The sequence below is a fragment of the Pongo abelii genome, chromosome 6, assembly GCF_028885655.2.
Source record: "Pongo abelii isolate AG06213 chromosome 6, NHGRI_mPonAbe1-v2.0_pri, whole genome shotgun sequence".
Classification (NCBI taxonomy): Eukaryota; Metazoa; Chordata; class Mammalia; order Primates; family Hominidae; genus Pongo; species Pongo abelii.
Genome location: NC_071991.2, coordinates 104,043,756 through 104,068,701, shown reverse-complemented (window position 1 = coordinate 104,068,701; position 24,946 = coordinate 104,043,756). Strand labels below are relative to the sequence as shown.

Genomic DNA, 24,946 nt, shown 5'->3' with positions numbered 1-24,946 from the left:
TTACATGACATACTGTGAATCAATGAATGTTTAGTATACAGTAGGCAGCCACAGCTTGGTTATATGAGAGGGTTTGTGGCTGGTATAATAGAAAATGGGGTTAACAGAGTACCTGAGACTGTAGGTTCTTGAGGCCCCTGAGTTAAAATGTATAAATTAAATTAAAATGTATAAACTTTATCATATGTGGGATGTTAGGGCAGAGATGTACCAGGTGAGTGAGAAAAGAATAGGAAGGCTAATTCGAGAGAGATAAGTAATCTAAGTGTGTGATAACTGGAGTGGTGGCAACACAAATAGAAAGTAAGGAAAAGAAACAGGGTTTCACCAGGTTGCCCAGGCTGCTCTCAAACTCCTGAGCTCATGCGATCCGCCTGCCTCAGCCTCCCAAAGTACTGGGATTACAGAGAGAATGCCTGAATTTGAATCCAGTCTCTGCCCATCAGTCACTGTGTAAGCCTGGGAAAGGACTTAACCTCTCTGGATTAGTTTCCTTACTGGTAACATCAGAACAATAACAGTGCCTGTCATATAGAGCTGCACTTAAATAATAAAATGATTTAATACATGTAAAGCACTTAGAAAAGCTCCTGGCTCACAGTAAGCTCTAAATAAATGGTAGCTATTATGATTATTTAAAGTGGTTCTTACTGGAATTCCAGGTTCTATTTATATTAAAGTTTGTATGCAAAATGGAACCCAAGTTCTTTTTCAAAATGAAATATCTTTATCCTATGCAGCACCATGTTTCTAACGCCCTTAATATAGTACTTTTCAAGTTTAAAAAGAGGAAATAAGAAAAAAGTCCATATTTGATGGATGAAAATGCTTTTAGAAAAAAAAAACACTAAATGTGAACTACATAAATGTTCTCTATGTATTTATTTCACTTTTCTGCTAGATTCTCAATCTAAAATCAATCTTAAGTAAGAGGACTTAGACTGTCAAAATAATATACTATTTCAGAGAGGCATATGTTCTTAAAAGGCACATAATAGAACATATAACATTTTCCTACGTGTGAAAAAGTTTCATTGCAATTTTATAAAACTATTCTGTAATTATTTTAAAGCCATGAAATATACATAATCTTAAAAATGTGTTTTAATTTGTGTTAAACAATAGTTGTTATATGTTAGTTATATTTTAAGAACATAATCAATATGCTATGACCAAGCAGAGTTCATTCCAGGAATATAAGGATAGTTCGATATTAGATAATCTATTGAAACTTACCATATCATTATGTTTACAAAGTAAACCAAATGATCATATGGATGCTATAAAGACATTTTCGGGTCTGGTGAGTTGGCACATGCCTAATCCCAGCACTCTGGGAGGCCGAGCTTGGCAGATCACTTGAGCTCCAGGAGTTCAAGACCAGCCTGGGCAATGTGGCAAAGCCCCATATCTACAAAAAAATGCAAAAATGACCCTGGCATGGTGGCGCACACCTGTAGTCCCAGCTTGTGGGAGGCTGAGGTGGGAGCACCACTTGAGCCTAGGGGTGAGCTGAGATCATGCCACTGCACTCCAGCCTCAGCAACACAAAAAAAAACAAAAAAAAGACATTTCTGAAAATTTCTACTTTTAATTAAAAAAAAAAACCCTACTAGTATTAGTAATGCTACTAGCAAGCATCTATTCTCACTATACTTTAAGAAATTGGCTAAGTATGTTGTATTCATTATCTCATTAACCATACCTTATGAGCTAGGCACTCTTACTACCACATTTTATGGATAATGAACTGAAGTTCAGACTAAACAACCCTCTCAAGGTCAATCAACTAGTTAGTAGTAAAGCCCAAATCTGAACTCAAAGCCATTGAACCTCAGATCTGTACACTTACAAATCAGAGAAAAAAAAATTTAACAGGAAATTCACACAAGAAAATATAAATGGTCAACAATTAAAAGGAGCTATGTTTCACTCATAAATAAGGAAATGCCAAATGAAATATAACTGACCTAGCAAATTAACAGACATTTCAAAACTCTGTAATATCAAGTGTTTTACACTGTGTTGAACCTAAGATGGGAGTATGAATCAGTATACTGTTTTAGAGGGCAATTTGACAATGCCTATACAAATTTCACATGCTCAAATTTCATGCTGCTTTGATTAAGCAATTCCACTTCTAAAAAATACATCCTGTAGATGTACTTGCAAAATTATGCAGGTATTTGCACCTAAATTATGCAGGTATTTGTACCTAAAACCTAAATACCCTTGTTATACCCTTGTTGTATACATTTCAATACACACATATAATGGGACACCATTAAGAAGTATTAAGAAGCAAGAGGTGGCTTTATGTGATTAAAAAGCAAGAGGTAGCTTTAGAGGTAAGGTCATGGAAAATGGAACACAATACACTGTTAAGTGAAAAAGACAATGTTCAAAAAATTGGATATAAGTTTAATTTCAACTAAATATGTATGTGCATAAAAACATCCAGGAAATACACAACAAACTATTAGGTATGGCTATTTTTTAGGACTGGGACTGGGAACACTGTAGAGACACAACCCTTTGTTTTCATTTTATACTCTTCTGTACTACTTGACTTTCTTACCATAAGCATTTATCAATTTTACAATAAAAGTTTTTTAATGATGTAACATATATGCATACACTAATCACAACTATAAAAAAAGATTGATTCATAAATATTACATTTTGGAAAAATTTTGGTAATTGAACCTTACAGTGAGAAACATGACCTTACCATCAAAAAGGCCAAAAAAGTATTCTGACTTACTCTTGCTGAATATATGGAAGTTGGAGATGATTTCAAATTAAAACACAGAAAATTAGTACAATCATCACCTCCCACCCTTCACTCCATCCATGCCCACCTCCCTTGTATATTCCTCCCTCTCCTCACCTTCTTCCAAATCATCATAGAGCATCTAACATTATTGCTTTTAGATGGCTGAGAGGACAGGTCTCATCCATTCCAAGTTACACAAACAGAGACAAGTAGATCTTTTATTTTTCATAGGATCCATAATTACAAACGAATATGGTATTTAATAATCACAATTCTGCGAACCAAGCAAACATGACTTCCTCAGTTGTTAGCACCTCCCTTACGTATACCTGTACTATTAATCTTCTGTTTGATTTGCAGATACTTCAAAAGTACATAGGCCGGGCGCTGTGGCTCACACCTGTAATCCCCAGCACTTTGGGAGGCCAAGGCGGGCGGATCACCAGGTCAGGAGATCGAGACCATCCTGGCTAACACGGTGAAATCCCGTCTCTACTAAAAAAATACAAAAAAATTAGCCAGGCGTGGTGGCAGGCGCCTGTAGTCCCCAGCTACTGGGGAGGCTGAGGCAGGAGAATGGCGTGAACCTGGGAGGCGGAGCTTGCAGTGAGCCGCGATCATGCCACTGCACTCCAGCATGGGTGACAGAGTGAGACTCCGTCTCAAAAAAAAAAAAAGTATATAGATGGTAGTTATTATAATAGGAGTTAAATTGATTTTCCCAGTATTAAGGGTTTTCTCCCTGATCCAGGGAGAAACAAAGAGCAATAATAAACCAGACTAAACTGTAAGCAAATCACTCCTAAAAATGTACAAGTTTCCTATTTGTATAAATGAATACTATGCTTTACATATTTCTAGATATACATCCACTAATTTGGTTGGCAACAAGATATCTTCAGATTTCTAGCTGAAAAGATAATAACATAACATTTAAATTTAGATCAAAACTAATCTGAATCACTCAAATTGACTGCTAAAAGCATTAAAATGTGAACTATTTTGTAATTTGGGGCACAGAACTTTGAATGATGAATTGATTAAAATATAAAGAACAACTTTAAAATGTAAAAAAACTTGTTACCAAAAAAACACAATAATTTAAATGCTTCACCTATAACAGTATGTATAGAAAAACAATGCTGGAACTACAAATTACCTAACAATTGCCTTTTCTCTGTTTTATTGGAATTTAGTGCAAAAAAAAATTTAACATAATTTCCAGACTCAGGATAAAAACTGTAACAGGAGAAAATAGGTAGAAGTGGTTTGATTTCATTTCCTGCAGAATAGTCAAAAACACTTGCATGATCTGGTGTTAAAGTAATCAAGACTGTGACAGTCCTACAAGTCTATAATTCCATTTAATAAAATAGTTAAAAACTAGGTTTGGCCAGACGCGGTGGCTCACGCCTTTAATCCCAGCACTTTGGGAGGCTGAGACAGGTGGATCACAAGGTCAGGAGTTCGAGATCAGCCTGGCCAATATGGCGAAACTCCATTTCCACTAAACATACAAAAATTAGCCGGGCATGGTTGCGGGCGCCTGTAACCCCAGCTACTTGGGACGCTTAGGCAGGACAGTCGCTTGAACCCAGAAGGCGGAGGTTGCAGTGAGCTGAGATCATGCCACTGCACTCCAGCCTGGGTGACAGAGCAAGATTCCATCTCAAAACAACAACAACAACAAAAAACTAGGATTGACTCAGTATTAAGGAATAAATTAATAATATTAAAAATAAAAAGTAAACTCTTTGTGCCTCAGTTTCCACACCTATAAAATGGAGATAATAAGAAAACTCCCTTCAAATATTGCACTAGTGATTCTCGCAGGTCATCTCAGGGAAAGCAAAGTTGAGAAAACAGCACTTGACACACAGTTGACGGTGCATACATTTTAATTAGTATTGTTATCATCATCATCATCATCATCTACTTTTGCAAATTAGACTACTAAGACTCATAATCAAAATAATCTTTATTCAAAAATTTGAGCTACTTCCCTTATTAGAGAAATGTATTCTTTGATAAAATTCCGTCAGAGGGGAGGGAAGGCTTTGGGAACTATAAACTCTATTTTTTTTTTTTTTTTTTTTTTGAGACAGAGTCTCGCTCTGTTGCCCAGGCTGGAGTGTAGCGGCACGATCCCCTCAAGGGATCTTCTCGCCTCAGCCTCCCAAAGTGCTGGGATTACAAGCATGAGCCACCATACCCAGCCTCGGAATTATAAATTCATAAAAAACATTTTGAGACTCACAGGCTACCTTCAAAACTTATAATGACCTCTGCCTCAGAATCTCTGTTATAGATGAGACACACATTGCAACTCTCCTGCAGGTACAACCTCCATCTAAGACACTTCAGTCTCACCAACTATACAGTCTAACACCAAGATCCCTTCTAAAAGAATCATTAGGCCAGGCACGGTGGCTCACAGCTGTAATCCAACACTTTGGGAGACCAAGGCGGGCAATGGATTCTTTGAGCTCAGGAGTTCAAGACCAACCTCGACAACATGGTCAAACTCTGTCTCTACCAAAAATACAAAAAAAATTAGCTGAGCTTGGTGGCACGCATCTGTGGTCCCAACTACTCAAGAGGCTGCAGAGGGAGGATCGCTCGAGCCTGGGAGGCGGAGGTTGCAGTGAGCCAAATGCACCGCTGCACTCCAGCCTGGGTGACAGAGCAAGACTCCATCTCAAAAAAATAAAAATAAAAATAATTTAACTAAAGGAAAATTTTAACTTCTAATTAATTGTCTATGTAATATAACATGAATGCTTATTTTTTAGTCAAAATATAATTCTGAATTACAAATTTTTTCATTATTCTAAAAAGAGCTTTCAATTCTAAGAATTGTATTTAAAATACATTAAATAGCTATCTTCATATAAATGTACTTAACAAAAGCAGAGCAATTAAAACAAACATTTCTAAGGACACAAATGGGGGAATGATAAATATAAGCAAGTAAGAAGCAATATCATTTTTAAAGTAACATGAAAATAAAATACATTATTTTTATGGTACAGAATTCAGAGGTAAATTGTAAGCAATAATGTATCAACGTTATAAAAAGAAAATTTTGAGATCCACAAAATCTAAATAAAGTGAAAATACCAAATAGGTAACTTGAAAGTAGCAGTTTATTTTTAGAAAGGCACAAGAGTAGTTACGGCAAACCTAAGTTTTCCATTTCTACTGCAGAGTACCACTCAGCATCCTGCTAAAACTCAGCACATCTGGTAAGCTGCTGTTCAAAAACTGAATAAAAGCTATGTATATTTGCTGTATTTGTAGCCTATATACTCTGTTAGGCAATGCATATATTAAAGTATCCATACCTGTTTTTAAAGGGGAGCTATAACTTGGAATTCTGTTTAAAATATCTAAGGAAAAGGTCAGCTCTACCTTTTTTGATGGTCAATAAACACAACATTTTGTAATTCCTTGAAACACGTCTAACAACACTATCATTTAAGCTGTTCCGTCTTTCAAGTGAAAGGCCCCTTCTTTCCACTATTCTGAAAACAATATACTGTATCATTAATGTATATTTTAATTTGTTGTCAATTTTATGGTACTGTCTTCTGTAAAACAACATTAAAATCAGTGTTCTCTGGTTTTAGTAACTCATGAGAAAGCAGAAAAACTAATTCGGGGAGGGGCAGGGAGGGGGAAGACCCTGATTCTTACTGGTAAAGGGAAGACAAGACCTGAATACATATTTTGGTTTTTAGTTGCAATATTAATTTTTAAAATATTAGAAAACATTATCAAATGATTAGCTAGTATAAAATATATTGCTGGGCTCTCAGAGATGAGACTTACAACCCAATGATTGTAACATTCTCTAGTAGTCAGCTCCAAAGAAGCAGATGGTTCAAGATGCTGATGGGGTGGGGGTGGGGGGGACTGCATTTGCACACACCTGTTTAAAATATCAGTTTAGATTTTTAAAAGGTGGATCAATTTGTTTTCAAAACTACAGTCTACAAATACTGTTTATGATGAGAGACTGAAGTTGCTTTTCTGTTTTCATCTAAAAAGCTAAAGGATGTTACATTTCAGAGAAATCTTTGCTCTTCCCCACAAATAACAATACAATGTTAAGTTAACCCAAATTTGGGGTAGGGGAGTTAGTTGTAATACATACACAAAATTATGCACTTTGGCCAATTAATATTAGGTGTGATAAGTTACAAGAGGAAAGAAGAGACACTAAAATTATGGTGTTTTTATCAGGTTAAAATTAGAAAAATCCAGTCTAATAATATATAAAAGTTTATTTCGCACTCAAAATGTGTCAGACACTATGCTAAAAGCTTTGCCTGCATTCTCTTCCAGAATAACCACAATCTGGTTTTACAGAAGGTCATTTAAGTAAGTTGCCCAAGGTCACACAGCTTATAAATGATGTACCTAAGATCCTAAACTGTATCTGCCTGCCCTGGGCCCAGCCCAGTGCCCAACACATTGTAGGCCCTCATTGAATATTCGACTGTTAAATGTAAAAACAGCTCCAAATCCAGCCTCTTTACTTCTACATCATATTGCTTTCTGTACCTAAGATAAGTATCAGAAAGTTACAGTGCTCTCATTGGGAAGCTAACAGAGTTAGCCTTAAGGGAAGTTTAGTTAAACAAGTATTTACAGTGAATAAATTATAACCTAAAAACTATCAATCCAACTATGTCCTCTTTGCTCTGTCACCCTTGGTCATCCACAAGATGTAAGACCCTCCAGACCACCATCTTTTCCCTAATTTCATCTCCCTATGCCTTAAGCTTCCCTAGACTGCAAGTACTTCAAGGGCACAATGTGTTTACTGCTGTGCCTAGTGTAGTCCCTGGCAATGGTAATTGCTCGGAAATATTTCCTCAAATGAATTGCTGCCCTGTGGCTTCCTTCTGTCCATTACTACCCTCCTTCCCAACACATTCCCCACACCCTCACATTCTTTTATAAAACATTACTGACTTTTCTCTGCCTTGGTTGAAACTTGATTCTTCTCCAAGAACACTCCTTCTCTTAGAGGGTACCACTCCCTGCACACAGTGGGATCTGAAAGATAGTGAGGGCACGCTGTGGCTCCCCACACTGGCATCTGGACCACTCCATGGTGCTCCCACTGAAACCTCTGTGCTCCTCCGAGAGCCACGGCATACAGATGCCCCTTCCTGACTGGTACCTGGCTCACAGTTTTCATTTCACTCCAATGTGCCACCATCGCAGGCAGTCAATGTCCAAGTTGACAACCCATTTGAGAGCCCATCCTCAACTTATTTTGGCTTCCTTAATTCCAATAAAATGTCACTCAATCTGCCCTTTATAGCAGGCTCACCCTGTAACTATATTCACACTGGTCCTTACCCCAGCACACGCTACCTCAGGAATCTCACACCGCTCTACACACATGCCTGGCGAAATCTTCCCATCCTCCTTGCATTCTCATTTCCTTACTTCACATTCCATTTTTTCTTTGACCTCATCCAGAGTGTCCTTGTTTCTCAGTCCATTAATTATGAACCTCACTGTTCAGCATAGGGAAAAAGACATGTGAACAAGCAACTGCAACATCAAACGATGTGTAATAGTAACGGTATCGGAAGGAAGGAAGGGAGGGAGGGAGGGAGGGAGGAAGCTGATAGGGAATGTGGTGAGCTATAGCAAGGCCTAGGTAAGAGAACCCATGGCATGCTCTGAATATGAGCAGGCATACATGGAGGCAGAACGCAGGCACGCCACAGTCCTGGAGCAGGGCTGCCACACGCCACCATTCAACAACTCAAGGGCACCATTCATTCATGCAGGCTGTCCTGACAAAACGCCAAGTTAGCAAAATAAGGTATGTGTGTTTGTTTTTTTAAATAATCACTTCTTTTAGATAAATGTGCAATCTTCCTTTATAAAAGATTTTTGTGAGAACTTTCATATCTCATGTAGCACACACCATGGTTGTATCACCTAAGCCATGGCAATCTGCAACAAGTACAGAGAGTAAAACAGTGTTTAGATACAATTATAGCAATTTGATATTGCTGTGGCAAATTTATATTTCTCAAAAGTGCTGGTCTGCAGTGCACTGGGAAAACAAAAACGAAAAACTGGTCCTTCACACAGAGCTGGTGAAGTAGTGACCTAAACTCTGCTTGTAATTAAAGAATGGTTGCACTACATCTAAATGTCTATTCTATCTACTCATACCTATTTTATAGATCTAACTCCCCGACCCCTTTCCCCAGCAGTGGCAGTGTTCCTGTAGCTAAGGCACACGGGGTTTGGTGGGTTACATAAGTCCCATGTTATCTTCCAAGCCCTTCCACATCTACTGGCAAAACCACCCGTGTGAAGAGTCTGAGGACACTATAGGCACAAAAGGATCCTCCCTTCCCACCATGCCCCAACCTGAACAGCTGCTTTCACTATCTTCCTTTCTCCTTTCCCTGGGGGGCTCTAAGAGAACTCTGGGAAAATGCAATTAAGTTCAAGAGATAATCTAATTTCTCATTAGCCTTGAGGTAGCTTATCAGCATTCCAGGGCCTAACAAAAAAGAACCGAGACTCAACATTGCCACAGATTCCACTGGGTTCCAATTCCCAAGGTTGCTTAAGTATCAGTAAACAAGCACTGCTAGAGTGTGGAGCAAGAGGAGCAAGAGGAGCAAGTGGCTGGAAATGAGCCAGGAGCAGCACTTGCTCTGTTCACTTGGATTATTCATAATGAATCACAGGGGAGAACCCATTTTACTATAATACTAGTGTGGGCACTGAGAGATAACAGGTGCATGAAGTGACTTGGAGGCCTCCTAAATGGCTTCCATTCCACCCAAGGAACAAGCCTGGACAAAAGCCCCCAGGCCTGTGCCCTGGCATCTCAGAGAACCTCCTTAGGTCCCAGTCCCACCCTCCATCCTGTCTTCCCACCTCCCTTGCTCAAGACTGACACCTCACGTTTCATCCTGTTGCCTCAGTCAAATTGTCTTTCTGACCCTTGATTTCAGCCTCACCCTGGGTGTCATCCTTCTAAGTCTTCATGTCAAGCTCTGCAGTCCTGAAGCCATTTCTTTTCTTTTCTTTTTTCTTTTTCTTTTTCTTTTTTTTTTTTTTTTTTTTTGATGTAGTATCACTCTGTCATCCAGGCTTGGAGTGTACAGTGGTGCAATCTTGGCTCACTGCAATCTTTGTGTCCCTGGTTCAAGCGATTCCTGTGCCTCGGCCTCCCAAGTAGCTGAGACTACAGGCACGTGCCACCATGCCCAGCTAATTTTTATATTTTTAGCAGAGATGGGGTTTTGTCATGTTGGCCAGGCTGGTCTTGAACTCCTGACCTCAGGTGATCCACCTGCCTTGGCCTCACAAAGTGCTGGGATTACAGGCATGAGCCACCATGCCCGGCCTCAAGAATCTGTTTTTCATGGGTTATCTACTGTTTCATTACAACAATCATCTTGTGAGTTAGGTATTATCCCCATTTTACACCCAGAGAAACTAAGCCTTAGAAAGGTTACTAAGGATACACACACACACACACAGAGACACTTTTAATATGTAGACAGGTGAGTAGCAGAGCTAGTACTCTAACCCTGGTCTGATTCCAGAGCCTATACAGCCTCTTCTGGTAAGGCAGATGTTAACATTTTGAAGCAACGGTAAATTAAAGGATGAAATAACTCCTGGCCTTAAGTCCCTGCTATCCATAGCCAATGGGCATCTGCTCACTCCATGCCATAGGTGCTTGATGGCAGAGGCAAACTGCATAGCAACATATGGTGAAAATGGACTTTTTACAGTAATACTGAATAGAAATACCTAGAATAGTCTCTCTCCTTATAGTCCTGGTAAAACCTATGTTATAAACCTTAAAGACAGCACAAATAGTACCCTTTCTGTGAGGCAGGCCCTGGAAGAACTGTATGTTTTCTCCTTTTCACTTTGAGGATATTATGGCATTTACTACACTATAAGTCATCATCAGCTTCCCTGCTAGACTGCGCACTTCGTAAGAACTGTATCTTATTATTTGTGGCATCCCCAGCACTGTACCTGACACACAATAGGGACTCAGTAAATATTTGCTGAATAAACCAGTATATTAATTAAAGTAGTATTCTCCCAATATGTATTCCCAAGTATTGGTGATTACCAGGCTTATTAAAATGAAGCTAATTTCAAAAAACAAAATATGAATGTAACTATAATTATACCAGCAAATTGGTTTGACAATATAGAAATGACCTCTGGAAAAAAATAATTTGGGGGTTAAAAGCTGTTATCGTCAAATAACCTTAAAGTAGAAACAATGAACACCAAGGCTACAAGATATTTCCCAAACAAAACAAAAGGAAGCATATATTCCGTGAAATCAAGGAAGCATATGTCCCCTGAATCAGATTCAAGACAAGATCTGAACTTCTGCTATTTCACTAATTTCTTGGGGACTAATCATTTCTGTTGAGGGTGATTTCACTGAGATTTGTAATATCACATTTTACACAGTAGGTGTGTGAGATTGAAATTTAAAGATTAATTTCATCTGTGAATTATTCTACATCATAGTTTAGAGAAAATTATAAAATTTTAGTTCTGTTAAAAATATACTACAAAATTCAATGTTCACACTATGGCAAAAAATTAAAGAGTGGTTAACTATATGAGAAAAGAAAATCCTTCTATTATAAGAAATAATTACTTACTAGAACAAGTAATTGCTTTCAAGTAGTCCTTGAGACAAAAAATCAAACACCGCATGTTCTCACTCATAGATGGGAATTGAACAATGAGAACACACGGACACAGGAAGGGGAACACCACACTCTGGGGACGGTTGTGGGGTGGGGGAAGCGGGGAGGGATAGCATTAGGAGATATACCTAATGCTAAATGACAAGTTAATGGGTGCAGCACACCAGCATGGCACATGTATACATATGTAACTAACCTGCACATTGTGCACACGTACCCTAAAACTTAAAGTATAATAATAATAATTTAAAAAAAGAAAAAAAAAAGTAGTCCTTGAAAGCAATAGTAAATGTCAATGCAAAGATTTCATGGACGTCAGTGGGGCATACTGACCAAACAGCAGTTGTGCTAATGCCATCTATGAATGCATAACAGGCGGTATAGGGAACTGTCTTATGGTTAGGAATAACCTTCAAAACTCTCAAAAAGCAAATTTCAAAAACTTCAGGGAATCAATTTATGAAAGGCAAGAAAAACTGAGTCATGACAATTAAATGCAATAAAAAAATCCTTCAATTAGCTTGAATTTAAAAGAGAGAAAAAACATGACAGGACAACAGAGGAAATCTGACTCTAAACTCTGTATGAGATAATAGTATTGTATCAATGTTAAATTCCTTCATTGTTATAGTACCTAGAAGAATGTCCTTTTTCTTAGGAGATACAGGCTGAAGTATTTAGGATTCCTAAAAGTTTCAATAAAAAAGAGTGTGTGTCTGTCTAAAGATGGAGAGGAGAGAGCATGCAAATGTGGCAAAATATCAACATCTGGGGAGCTTAGATAAAGGCACTCACTGAACTCTTTAAACTGCTCTAGAAGGGTAACTTTTTCAAAACAGTATCTTAGGATTAAAAAAAAATTCAGAGTTCCAACCTCATGATGCAATGCACTGTCTCAAGATTAACTGGACATTTCTAGCCCCTCCCCAATTCAGAGACAAAACCACAGAGGAAAACCATTACAATTTTTTTAAAAACCTATAATGTACAAACAATAAAAAGATGCCCATATTAAAGGATTACTATCAAACAGTATTATGACTCTCTAAGGCTTTATTCTGACAAGCTAGGGGAAAAAGCTGAGGGGTTTATTGCTTTGTTTTAAACCACGTTCATAAGAAGAAGGCTGAGAGCGAACGTTTTGAAAAGCCTAGACTCTCTGCTGGGGGCTTCATTAAACTCATCCAACACCTATAGTCACAGCACTTTGGGAGGCTGAGGCAGGTGGATCCCTAGAGCTCAAGAGTTCAAGACGAGCCTGGGCAACATGGCGACACCCTGTCTCTATAAAACATACAAAAATTAGCTAGGCATTGTGGTGCACACCTGTTCTCCCAGTTACTAGGGAGGCTGAGGTGGGAGGACCACTTCAACCTGGAAGGTGGAGGCTGCAGTGAGTCAAGATCATGCCACTGGACTACAGCCTGGGTGAGTGAAATCCTGTCTAAAAAAAAAAAAAAAAAAAAAAAATTGCCAGGTGTGGTGACTCACGCCTGTAATCCCAGCACTTTGGGAGGCCAAGATGGGCAGATCACGAGGTCAGGAGATTGAGACCATCCTGGCCAACATGGTGAAACCCTGTCTCTACTAAAATACAAAAAATTAGCCAGGCGTGGTGGTGTGCAGCTGTAGTCCCAGCTACTCAGGAGGCTGAGGCAGGAGAATCGCTTGAACCCGAGAGGCAGAGGTTGCGGTGAGCCAAGATCCTGCCATTGCACTCCGGCCTGGCGACAGAGCGAGACTCCATCTCAAAAAAAAAAAACTTAAAAATAATAAAAATCATCCAATTTAACCCTCACAAGCTTGAATACAGCTGTTAAGATCCCAAGCTGAAAGAAAAGAAAATAAATAAAGTTAAACTCAAAGAAGTAAACAACTTACATGCAAATTCACAGAGAAAATGGGAAAACTATAGTCAGTACAACTTCAAACCCTAGGATCTTTTCTATATATTAGGTGAACAGTGAAGCAACAGGATTAATTCTTGATTAAAGCTTTACCTTGAAATATTTACTGAGCTACTACTTCTACTACCACCACTAAATTTTTATTTATTCATTCATTTATTTTAAACGGAGTCTCCCCCTCTGTCGCTCAGGCTGGAGTACAGTGGCGCAATCTCAGCTCACTGCAACCTCTGTCTCCCAGGTTCAAGCTATTCTCCCACCTCAGCTTCCCAAGTAGGTGGATTACAGGCGCCCGCCACCAAACCCAGCTAATTTTTGTATTTTTAGTAGAGTCAGGGTTTCGCCATGTTGGCCAGGCTGGTGTGGAACTCCCAATCTCAGGTGATCCACTCACCTCAGCCTCCCAAAGTGACAAAATTAGAGGTGTGTACCACAGCGCCCAGCCACCACCACTAATTTTTAATACTCACAACAACAAATGATATATTATTTTTATTTTCCACCAAAAAGAATAATCTTCCAAAAAACAAAAAGCCCATACATAATGTAAAATGGTTTATGTGGCCGGGCACAGTGGCTCACACCTATAATCCCAGCACTTTGGGAGGCCAAGGCGGGCAGATCACCTGAGGTCAGGAGTTGGAGACCAGCCTGGCCAACATGGTGAAACTCGTCTCTACTAAAAATACAAAAATTAGCCGGGCATGGCGGCGTACGCCTGTAGTCCCAGCTACTTGAGAGAATCGCTTGAACTTGGGAGGGCGGAGGTTGCAGTGAGCCAAGATCGTGCCACTGCACTCCAGCCTGGGCAACAGAGCAAGGCTCCATCTCAAATACAAATAAAATAAAATGGATTATGGACAATGATTTCTCTGTTATTTTATTTTATTTATTTTTTGAGACAATGTCTCACTCTGTTGCCCAGGTTGGAGTGAGTGGCACAGTCTCAGCTCACTGTAACCTCCACCTCCAGGGTTCAAGTGAATCTCCTGCCTCAGCCTCCCGAGTAACTGGGACTATAGGCACGCGCCACCATGCCCGACTAATTTTTGTATTTTTTGGTAGAGAAGGGATTTCACCAAGTTGGCCAGGCTGGTCTCGAACTCCTGACCTCTAGTGATCTGCCCACCACGGCCTCCCAAAGTGCTGGGATTACAGGTGTGAGCCACCACACCAGGCCTCTCTGTCTTAAGGTTGTACTGAAAAGAAGGGATTATTAAGAGCTGAAGAGCATTTTAAGAGACCAAAAGCAGTATTTCTTTTCGTTTTGTTTAAAAATGGGACCATGAGGTACTGTTTAAAAATAAGGTTATGGGGTGCTGTCAGGATGATATCGGAGATATATCTGGACTTCAGAAGACATCTGACAGTTTTTCATCATGTTTTATGGAACTTACCCAATCTAATCAGTAAAGTTGGGTCTTATTCTTCTGGTGCTCATCTACACTTCTCTCCTTTAGTCATGCTTTCTACATGCCTTCCACTCCCGTACCAAGTAGGATGCTGGCTTATACAACCCTGAAGCCTCTATAAACTCTTAAGATGCTAGGAATTCTGTTTGAAAATACTGAGTGAAACTGATTCCTTTCACTTACAAAAACAAAAACTGACACGTTTGTGGGCCAGCACTGAACACATGAAGAAGACAAGAGACTATAGCACAAATAGTGTTCTTAAAAGTGTAAAAATAATCCTAAAGAATGTATTTGTTAAGCATAAATATTCCTCTCATCTTCATAACAAAAGAAAAAGGTATCCAAAGGGGAAATGTTTTGTTTAAATTATTCAGGTTTGAAATATTTATGTTTGATAGATGCAGTATGAATATCAAAAGCCAAAAACTCAAAAGATTTAGGAAAGTCAGTTAATGAGTTATTAATTATAATTCATAGTAATTTTTTCTTTTCAATCAACAATGATAGAACACCTAGCACTACACATTTTGTATTTATTGTTGTAATATATACATATAGCATTTACTGTTGTAACTTTAATTTAAAAACAGATGAATAAAAAACAAACTCTTACGTCATACAGACTTCCAGTTGATTTTACCTGACTTACTTTCTTCCCCTAAATTACCATTCTTACATTAAAGTTTTATGGGTTATGAAAAGAAAAAGTATCTCTGAAATAAAACTCAATCAGAAAAGGTATCATAAGAAATCTTTTTAATTATCAAATACAATTGACTGCATTTTGAGAAAATAATCATTTCTTTTTTATTTTCAGGAAATGTTACTTTTTTAAAAAGTTAATGTACATCTCTACTACTAAACTTCATGTTAGCCACTAAATTAACAAAAAAATTGTAGCATTTCCTCCTCAGGATGTCTTAAGACTGTTTCTATATTCTTTGCCAAAAACATTTTAGACAAGCTTTTATAAGAAATAAGAAAGTCTCGAATAAAATACAGACAAGTAGATGATTAAATAAATCCTCTTCCCTTTTTTCTTATACCACTTTTTTTATCCAAAGTATTAAATAATTTTATTTTCCTTGCCTGAAAGACTAAAAGTATATATAAAATGCTTAGTACAGTGCCTGATCTATCAGTGGTACTCCATAAACTAGTTCTCTTTTCTTCCTTATAATTAATGTCAAGATTCATTCTCCTAATGGTTTCCAGCGTATTATATTACTGGGATAACAATTTTACTCCTTTTAAGGCTTACTGCTATATACAGCGTGACTCCTGAACTTGGTATCATCTTATTTATACCAAATTGTTTCCTGTTGTTTTCACTGACATTTCTTATTACCTGTCATTCTGGGAATAAACGCAACATTTGATTTTAATGTGTATTTCTTTGTGTCATTACATCATCTCTACAATTTTGGCCAAGTCTTGCTAAAATGTACTGGACACACATGGGGGTGGGGTATAAAATAATGGCATTTCAAAACTAACCTATACCCTGGAGCCCCTGATCTATCAATTAAAATGTGTGTGTGTGTGTGTGTGTATATATACTTTTTTTTTTTTTTTTTTGAGATGGGGTCTCGCCCTGTCTCCCAGGCTGGAGTGCAGTGGTGCGATCTTGGCTCACTGCAAGCTCTGCCTCCCGGGTTCACGCCATTCTCCCGCCTCAGCCTCCAGAGTAGCTGGGACTACAAGCACCCGCCACCACGCCCAGCTAATTTTGTTTTTGTATTTTTAGTAGAGACGGGGTTTCACCATGTTAGCCAGGATGGCCTTGATCTCCTGACCTCGTGATCCGCCCGCCTCAGCCTCCCAAAGTGCTGGGCTTACAGGTGTGAGCCACCGCGCCCGGCCGATGATACGTATATTGCACAACAAATACCAATGGAACGTGCCCAGAAATAAATGTCACATGTCATACGGTTTGAGGTAGAAAGGGTGATTATTTATTCTATGACTCTTAACTGTGTTTCTATTGAAAGAATTTCACCTCATGAAGACAAGGCATCACAATACTGATTCTCTCGTCTTCCTCCCCTATTCCCACCACTGCTCACAAAGGACAACTACACTAGAGTATGATCACACTTGATAGTTCTTCTTTGGGATAAAATTTGATGCCTTACTGACATAAACATAACCTCTCATTTCACAAAAGGCATTACAATCTACACTTGTTTTCACCATTTAAAATAAATATGCCTTGAGATTACAAAAAGCTCAGAATGATAAAGCAGATGTTATTCCAACGTAGCACATTATCCTTATAGACCTGGTCACTACATAACAAGAGTAAATTATACCAGTAACTGCTGACAAATCAAAAATAAAATTCAACATTAAAATGTCTTTAATATTATAGCACAGGTGGAAATAAGGTAATTTTGTGAAATAAATGACTCATTTGTATTATATAAACTCCAAAGATGAGCTGTGTGAAATGTTTATCTTGGGTTTAACAAAAAATTTCCAGGTATACTTAAAGAGTAATTTTCTCAAATCAAATATTACCCCTCACTTCATTTGTCCTCTTATTCAGAGAAGGTATGCCATATGGTGAATTTTCTAAATAATAGTTTATCTCAATGCCCAAACTCATTTTACTTAAGCCATTTTGGATAGAAATGCTCTTAATTCTGTCTCATACTTCCCCAGCAGTTTAAATAGTACACAGTATACTGAATCTAATGTACGCCCTTGTTAATGGCTAAGGCCTATCATGCTGACTACATTAGGGTACTGTGGTATATTTAAACCAGCAATAGCCTCAGGGGCACAAACAAATGTAAAGCAATTTGATCCTATTCTAAATGGCCCCATAATGACAAGTTCTTATATCTGCATTTTAAGAGTTCTCCTGTCCCTTATTAAAAACCCTCTTATGAAAACAAACAAACAAAGAAACAAAAAAAACAAACACTCACTCATCACTGTTTCTAAGGTGTCCCCTTTACCCATCTGCTAAATCACTGCTTCTACATTATGGCTGGTAAATCAGACAACCATACAGGTAGTAATTCTATCAAGAGCAAGAATAACACCCTGGGCTGAGAGCCTCCATTTTAAAAGGCCCACCAGTTTAGTACGCAGTGTGACTTTCAGTGTAGCCACTCACATTTTCAATTGCATTTGAAATTGCTTCCTAGATAGGGCATTTTCAATTGCTTCCTAGATAGTGATTGTATCAGATAGTTGTGTTTTCTGGGAAAAAAAAACTGACAAATAAAGGTTTACTACACAGCAATTATTATTCGTACCTTCTTGTCCAATATTATCATTTTTTAAATGTCACCATTAGTATACAAAATCCATAACATAATCAGACTTACCTGAGGCACGCCTTGTGAATCGGTTTATTACTGGAGCTAAAAGAAAAAGCAGAATAATATGATTAGATTAAAAGTCTAATTTTCCCCAAACCCTGAAAAGGCTCAAATTGGTAAACGATCTTATAATTTAACTAAAGAAAAAGATGAATAAATAAGAGGAAATACTATAAATATACAAAAATTAAATGCTGAAATTCATTAATAATCAAATAAATATAAATTGAAATCAATATTTTACCTATTAAATTAGCACTTTAAATTAAAAGAAAAATCCCTAGTTACAGACAGCTAAAACTACTTAACTGGGAACCATATAAAGCAACACAACACCTTTAAACAACAATTTGGCAATTACATCAAGTACTATAAAAGATTTGTGTCACTTAATAGGGTAAATCTACTAGAGATTTAACCTAAAGAAGTACTACTAGTGAAAGGAAAGAGCAATGTATGAATAAATCTATTCAGCAGCATCATTTTTTAAATGATAAAATTAGAAAACACAACTGAAATTGCTCATGTATGTTGAAATCATCTTTAGCTGAAGGATAGTATATCCTTAAAGTCTCAGATTTATAGTTCTGACAGTTTTTATGCAATCTAAATGTCCATAACGTGCAAATCTGTCCACTGAAAGCTGCAATCTCATCCTGTGTGCGCACCACTCAGCTGGCAAGCCTACCATCTGCCCACTCCTCCGACTCAACTCAGCTCTGTATCTTCTTGGTTTTGATGACATCGTTATCTCAAGAACTGAGGTTTTTAAAAACATTTCTTTCTCAAGAGAAGCAGGTACATTTCTGGTTCATCTTATATAAAGAAAGGACACAATGTACTATGCAGTATTTTGGTAACAGAATGTCATGAGTCTACTTCCATACTTTTAGAAGAGTAATTATGAAATTTGTTTACACTATGGAAACACTAGGTCAAGTAAAAAGAGAAGACAAAATTTTTATCAGCAGTATGATTGCACTGCATGAAAAATATGTATGCACAGGAACAAGTACTATAATAAAACTATGTCAGATGTGTAGTGCATTAATCCTTACAATCATGCTATCAAATATCAGCATCTTCGGCCAGGCATGGTGGTTCACGCCTGTAATTCCAACACTTTGGGAGGCCAAGGTGGGCAGATCACCTGAGGTCAGGAGTTTGAGACCAGCCTGGCCAACGTGAGGAAACCCCATTTCTACTAAAAACTACAGAAATTAGCCGGGCATGGTGACAGGTGCCTCTAATCCCAGCTACTTGGGAGGCTGTGGCAGGAGAATCACTTGAACCCAGGAGGCGGAGGTTGCAGTGAGCCAAGATCGCACCACTGCACTCCAGCCTGGGTGACACAATGAAACTCAGTCTCAAACAAACAAAAAAAAAATCAGCATCTTCAAACAACTGATAAGTACATTTTACAGTAAGTCTCAGAGAAATTTATTAATTTGTTTTAGATCACACAGTCACTCTGCATCACAGCTGGAGACTCTGAATTTACAAGTATCTTGCATCAAAACGCTGCCTCAGAGAGAACAGAAAATGAAAATACAGATTCCTGAAATCATACAATAAGAGGTGAATATTATCTTCCGTCGTGATATTCATTATGATTAAAGATTAACTTTGTGAAATAATTCATAAACCCAATTATCAAGATATTATCATTTATAACAAAATTATATCCTCCAAAGTGAAAGACATACAATATTTACTATTTATATACCACAATACTTTAGTCATATATTTGCACAGTCACAAATTACTTATATTAAAAACTTGCATCAGGTAAATTGTGTTTTATATATTTTACTACACATACACACAAAGGCCCATCAGTTTTCAAACCCCTTTTTTGCAACTATTAAAGTTAGTCTAAAGAGTGCCTCCCGAGCAAGCTACAAGGACAGTGAATGGAAACAAAATGCAAAAAAATGCAACCACAGGAATGCAGAACAGAGAATGCAAGCAGATACAGGCAAGATGAAGGTTAAAAACTTCTCTCAGCCTTGGGGCAAAAATATAGTAGACATTCTCTGCCGCCCTGCCCCCTCCAGCCTCTTTAGATGATGAAGCCACAGGACCATGAGCTCCTGGTTTGAAAGGTTGGGAAGTCTTTGTTTTCCTGGGGTCCTTAGGTTTCTGTGTCTTTCTGAAGTGTTTAAGGCAGAGGTTTTCCACAAAGGTGGCATCGCTATCTAGAAGATGTTTTCTAAATTTGTGGGGGCAATTTTGATTGTCACAGTAATTCAGAGGACACCCTTCCTTGGCTTTTGTCAGGCAAACTCCACAACAATCCTGCACAACAAAGAACTGTCCTGCAACCTTCAACTTTTGTCCTGCATGACTTTTAAAACATCCCACTGGGCATTCACACTGGCAAAAAAAAGTCCATTTATAACCATCTGGGCCTAAATCCTAATACAGCTCTTTACATACACATGATTCATTTATGCAGTTTTAATATACATCAAATTTTCTACAACACAATGACAACATAAATCAAATTTGGGATTTTTGTGTGTTTTGTTTCTTGCTTTGTTTGGTATTTTACTAATAGATGTTCATCATTTCAGAAAACCATGCGACTACTACAATGCTCCTTATGGTATCTGGATTGCTAGTAAAATGCTTTTTGATCAGACTCTGTTTGCCGCTTTTATATTCATAGAGCCTCTACATCTAGGTGGGACAATCTAACTACATTGTCTTCTTGAGTACATGCTGAAGCACATACCTACTGAAATACATTTTACTTGCTATAAATTATTTAACTTTATTTCTCCTTGATATTTTTGCTAGACATTCTATCAATTTCTAAATTGTGGGTAGACAGGTTTTAAGTCTGTGATTTTCATTTCCCGACAGCAAATGGGGCATAGGATTGGACAGTTAAGAAGATGGGTGCACCAAGCAAGTGGTATGCAGTAGTTAAGGTAAATACTGGGTTTTGAGAACAATCACCAAAAATCCAGGCTCTCATACCCATATCCCTCCATTTCCACTTGCAGGGATGAAACACAAATGTTTCCTGTACAAACTTTCAGCAAGTTAACGGTTACCTTCACCATTTTTCTAAGTTTTTTAGTCTAATTACCAAAATAGAGAAGAAGGCTGGGATTCAGGGTGGAGGCCTTGCTGGAAATAAAGAAATGTGCATCTGGCCGAGCTATGCCTAGTCCTCTCTCTCAGGAACATAAGTCAGGTGAGGATGGGCACCGGCAACATCCCGACCTTCCACATCACTGGCAGGGAGGGGGTAAGGCGCAGGGCATGGACAGACCACCCAACTGGCAGACAGGAGCCTTGGGCTCTAATACTGGCCACGTTGCCTTCCGATGGCATAGATGAACCATGTAACCTTGACTTAAATTTTCAACTTGTGATATATGGAGAGTAAGATCTGCCCTCCTTCTTTCAGGGGGTTTTTCTGAAGAGAAAAACCTGGCCAGGCACGGTGGCCCATGCCTGTAATCCCAGCACTTAGGGAGGCCAAGGTGGGCAGATCACCTGAAGTAGGAGTTCAAGACCAGCCGGGCCAACACGGAGAAACCCCATCTCTATACTAAAAATTAAAAAAAAAAAAAATTAGCCGGGCGTGGTGGTGAGCACCTGTAATCCCAGCTACTCGGAAGGCTGAGGCAAGAGTATTGCTTGAACCCAGAAGTCAGAGGTTGCAGTGAGTGAAAATCGTGCCACTGCACTCCAGCCTGGGCAACAGAGTGGTACTCCATCTCAAAAACAAAAAAAACCTAAATATCTTTGGATGTACCTGTCAACTATAAATTCCTATTCAAATGTAAGAGACTGACGCTTATTTACTGTAAACTAATATTACCACTTTTTAAATATAAAAAATACACAGCAATACAAATTCCCAAAAAATGTTAACAGATGAAGGTGTTTTAAAATGTGACAAGTCAAATTAAATTTTCTCAGACTTTTGGTTTTTACCTTTAGATTTTCTTATTCTGTGAATATTTGGTGAATACACACACACACACACACACACACACACACACACACACAGAGAAAACTAGAGACTAGGATAGAACGAAAAAACAGGAAACATATTGTATGCCTGGAGAAACAAACAATATGATTTAAGAATAGAGTAAAATCCTAGCATTTTTAAGAGAATATAACCTAAGATCTTAGTGAATCCCCAAGGAAAAAAGACAAAAATATTTATATAAGGTTTGACTTTCTCCCCAACACTACTGCAGTGGAACACTGAGTCCTATGTTCCTATGAATATCTTCGTGCTTGTATAACCAGAGATCCCTTCAGTTGCCAAACTATATTCCACTAGATTCGTTTAGTTCCTACGCTCCCAGGAGACACAGAAGTGTAACTGATTCAAGTCTTCTTTAATCCTTCCGTGTCCTTACAAGAAAAATCCTCCATTACTTTGGATAAACCGAAGAAGTCTCTCTATCTCAGTAGTGAAAACAGCCTCCCACACCTGCTGGACTGAGTTCTGCACCAGGACAGCAGGAACTGCTTATCTGCTCACCTCTTCATGCCCAAAGCCTATCACAGTGCCTGGCAGATAAAGGTGCTGAGTAAATACCTGCAGAATCCATCAATAAACTCTGCAAGGAAACAGAGCAAGTCTCCCTGACCCCACAAATTTTGTTGCTGTATTGAGTGTGGATGCTGGGCAATGGAATTTTAACAGAGTCCCTGCCCTTGAAGAGCTTATTAAGTCTAGTTGTACTTTCAAATACAATGGCTTCAAAGACTTACACCCTGCAAATAGCTACCTAATTTAGAAAAATGTAGGTGAAGGAGAAATCCAGTAGAAGACTAAAAAACCTAAGATAATCTATGAAACTAAAAGGTTGATAGCAGTACACACAGTTTGCATCTCTGAGCATACTCCTGGGAGAGAAACTCCAAGTTAAAGAAACAAGAGCCCTGAGCTGTGATCTGCAGTCATAAACACACACACACACACACAGACACACACACACACACACCGAGCAAACAAAAATAAAAAACAAACTACCCTATCCACACTGAAGCTGTGTTAGTTAAATTAGCCTTTTACAGGAAAGTGTTTATATACCCTAAGTGAAATATACACAATAATCTTGGATTCAGCTGAATAATTTTAGCATCCTTATCCTCCCATTAGTCACCTTTTCTAGCAATAAATCTGTTAACTTCTGAATCTGTTAACTGTGTAAATAAAATATTCTAGAAACTGTGTAAATCGAAACCATGTAAGATAATTAACAGAGTAAATATTTAGTGCAGACTAAATTAATTTCTCTTATGCCTGTGCTTCAAAAATTAAAGTGAAGTAAGGCTCACCCTTGAACCAAAGAATAATTAACTTTTTTAAAAGGTCAACAGCAAACAGGCAAATAAACAACAAAACTTGAAAATTTTTCTAATTAACCTAACACACACAACTTGCAAACTTTTAATACATACATAATTTCTGGTATTGAAAAGGACCACTTATTTTCTACATTTTTGTTAAAAGGTACTGAACCTTGACCACAATTATTAATACTCAGAGATACTTTACTCATCACTGTCTTGTAAGCCCTTGAAATTGTATGTATTTCTAGATACACAGTGCCTAGGAATTTGTTGAGATTCAGCCTGTGGAGGGGCTCAAAGGCACAAGGACAGAATAATAGTTGGCGGGTACCCTCCAAGGCTTCACGGTCTTGGTCTCAAGGAGACACAGATTATGAACCATTTATCTCAAAGCACTTCTTATGAGACATAATGGGAGCTGTTTGAGAAGCCAGCATTTGGGAGACCACTTTTCTTCTTCCGTTTTGATTATACAGCAAGAAGCACAGAGATCAGGTGTCCAACCCACTCAGACACGTGGATTACGGCTGGAGGTGGGGAAGAGTAAGACGAAATATCGATGCTCCTTCTGCTTTTACAAAGTGCCAACTTCAAAGACTTTCTTTATATTTACTAACCGAATTCCTCAAAATATAACTGACATTTTAGAATATGAAGGTAATAAAATAGAATGATTAAATTAGAAAAAAACATATTTTTGCTTGTGAATGAACATGAGTCTCCACTTCTTAATTCATGAGGATTTTACCACCAATGCCCTCTTAGAAAAAGACAGAAAAATACAGTTTCAGCTAGAAGACTCCTAAAATGACTTAAGTTTTTATAAAACTACACAGAGAGTTGAGGCAGTAACAATGTCAAGAAAAACGTTCCCAAATACTTTCAGGGTTTTAAATGTGGGCTCAGAGTAAGTAGAAAGGGGTGGGAAAAGCCACTGTCAAGACGATATAAATTCACTTTCTGCTTCTCCATACACAAAACTGTCTCTTGTAAGTCTGTATAGTCAGATTCATGTAAAGAGCAGATTTATGGAGACCAGTGTTCTGCTTGTAAGAGTAAACAATCCAAACTAGGCTAAGAATACCGGAAAAGCTGGAAGTTGCAAAGAGTTCAAATTGCTACATGTCTATAAAGTCACAACAAAACAGCTCCAGAGAAGGGTAATTTGGGAGAAACAAAAAGGAAAAGACAGGAGGGAGACTTTGAAATGAAGAGCAACTGAGACAACAATCAGGGATGTGATTAAGGTTGGCCTACTAATAAGAGTACGGTTATAGAAAATACCCATATTCAGAGCCTTCCCCATACACCTCCCAGAATGAAGATATTCCTGCCATTCCAGTCTCAGCTCAAATGACCCCCTCTCAGGAAGCTTTTCCCTGAACACCCAGTTTAAAGTTGCCCCTCTTGTTCCTTTCCATGGTATCATCCTGTTTCC

General features: G+C 38.2%; 1 protein-coding gene across 2 annotated transcripts in view; it reads right to left on the bottom strand.

Annotated features, from left to right (window-relative positions):
• The window catches only part of PRKAR2B (protein kinase cAMP-dependent type II regulatory subunit beta), a 115,678-nt gene that overhangs the window by 71,788 nt on the left and 18,944 nt on the right, over positions 1–24,946 (bottom strand). For both annotated transcript variants that reach the window (XM_024250355.3, XM_054560624.2), the window contains exon 2: positions 18,181–18,216. In XM_024250355.3, the coding sequence (XP_024106123.1) occupies positions 18,181–18,216 (36 nt within the window). The remainder of the gene's footprint in view (positions 1–18,180; positions 18,217–24,946) is intronic.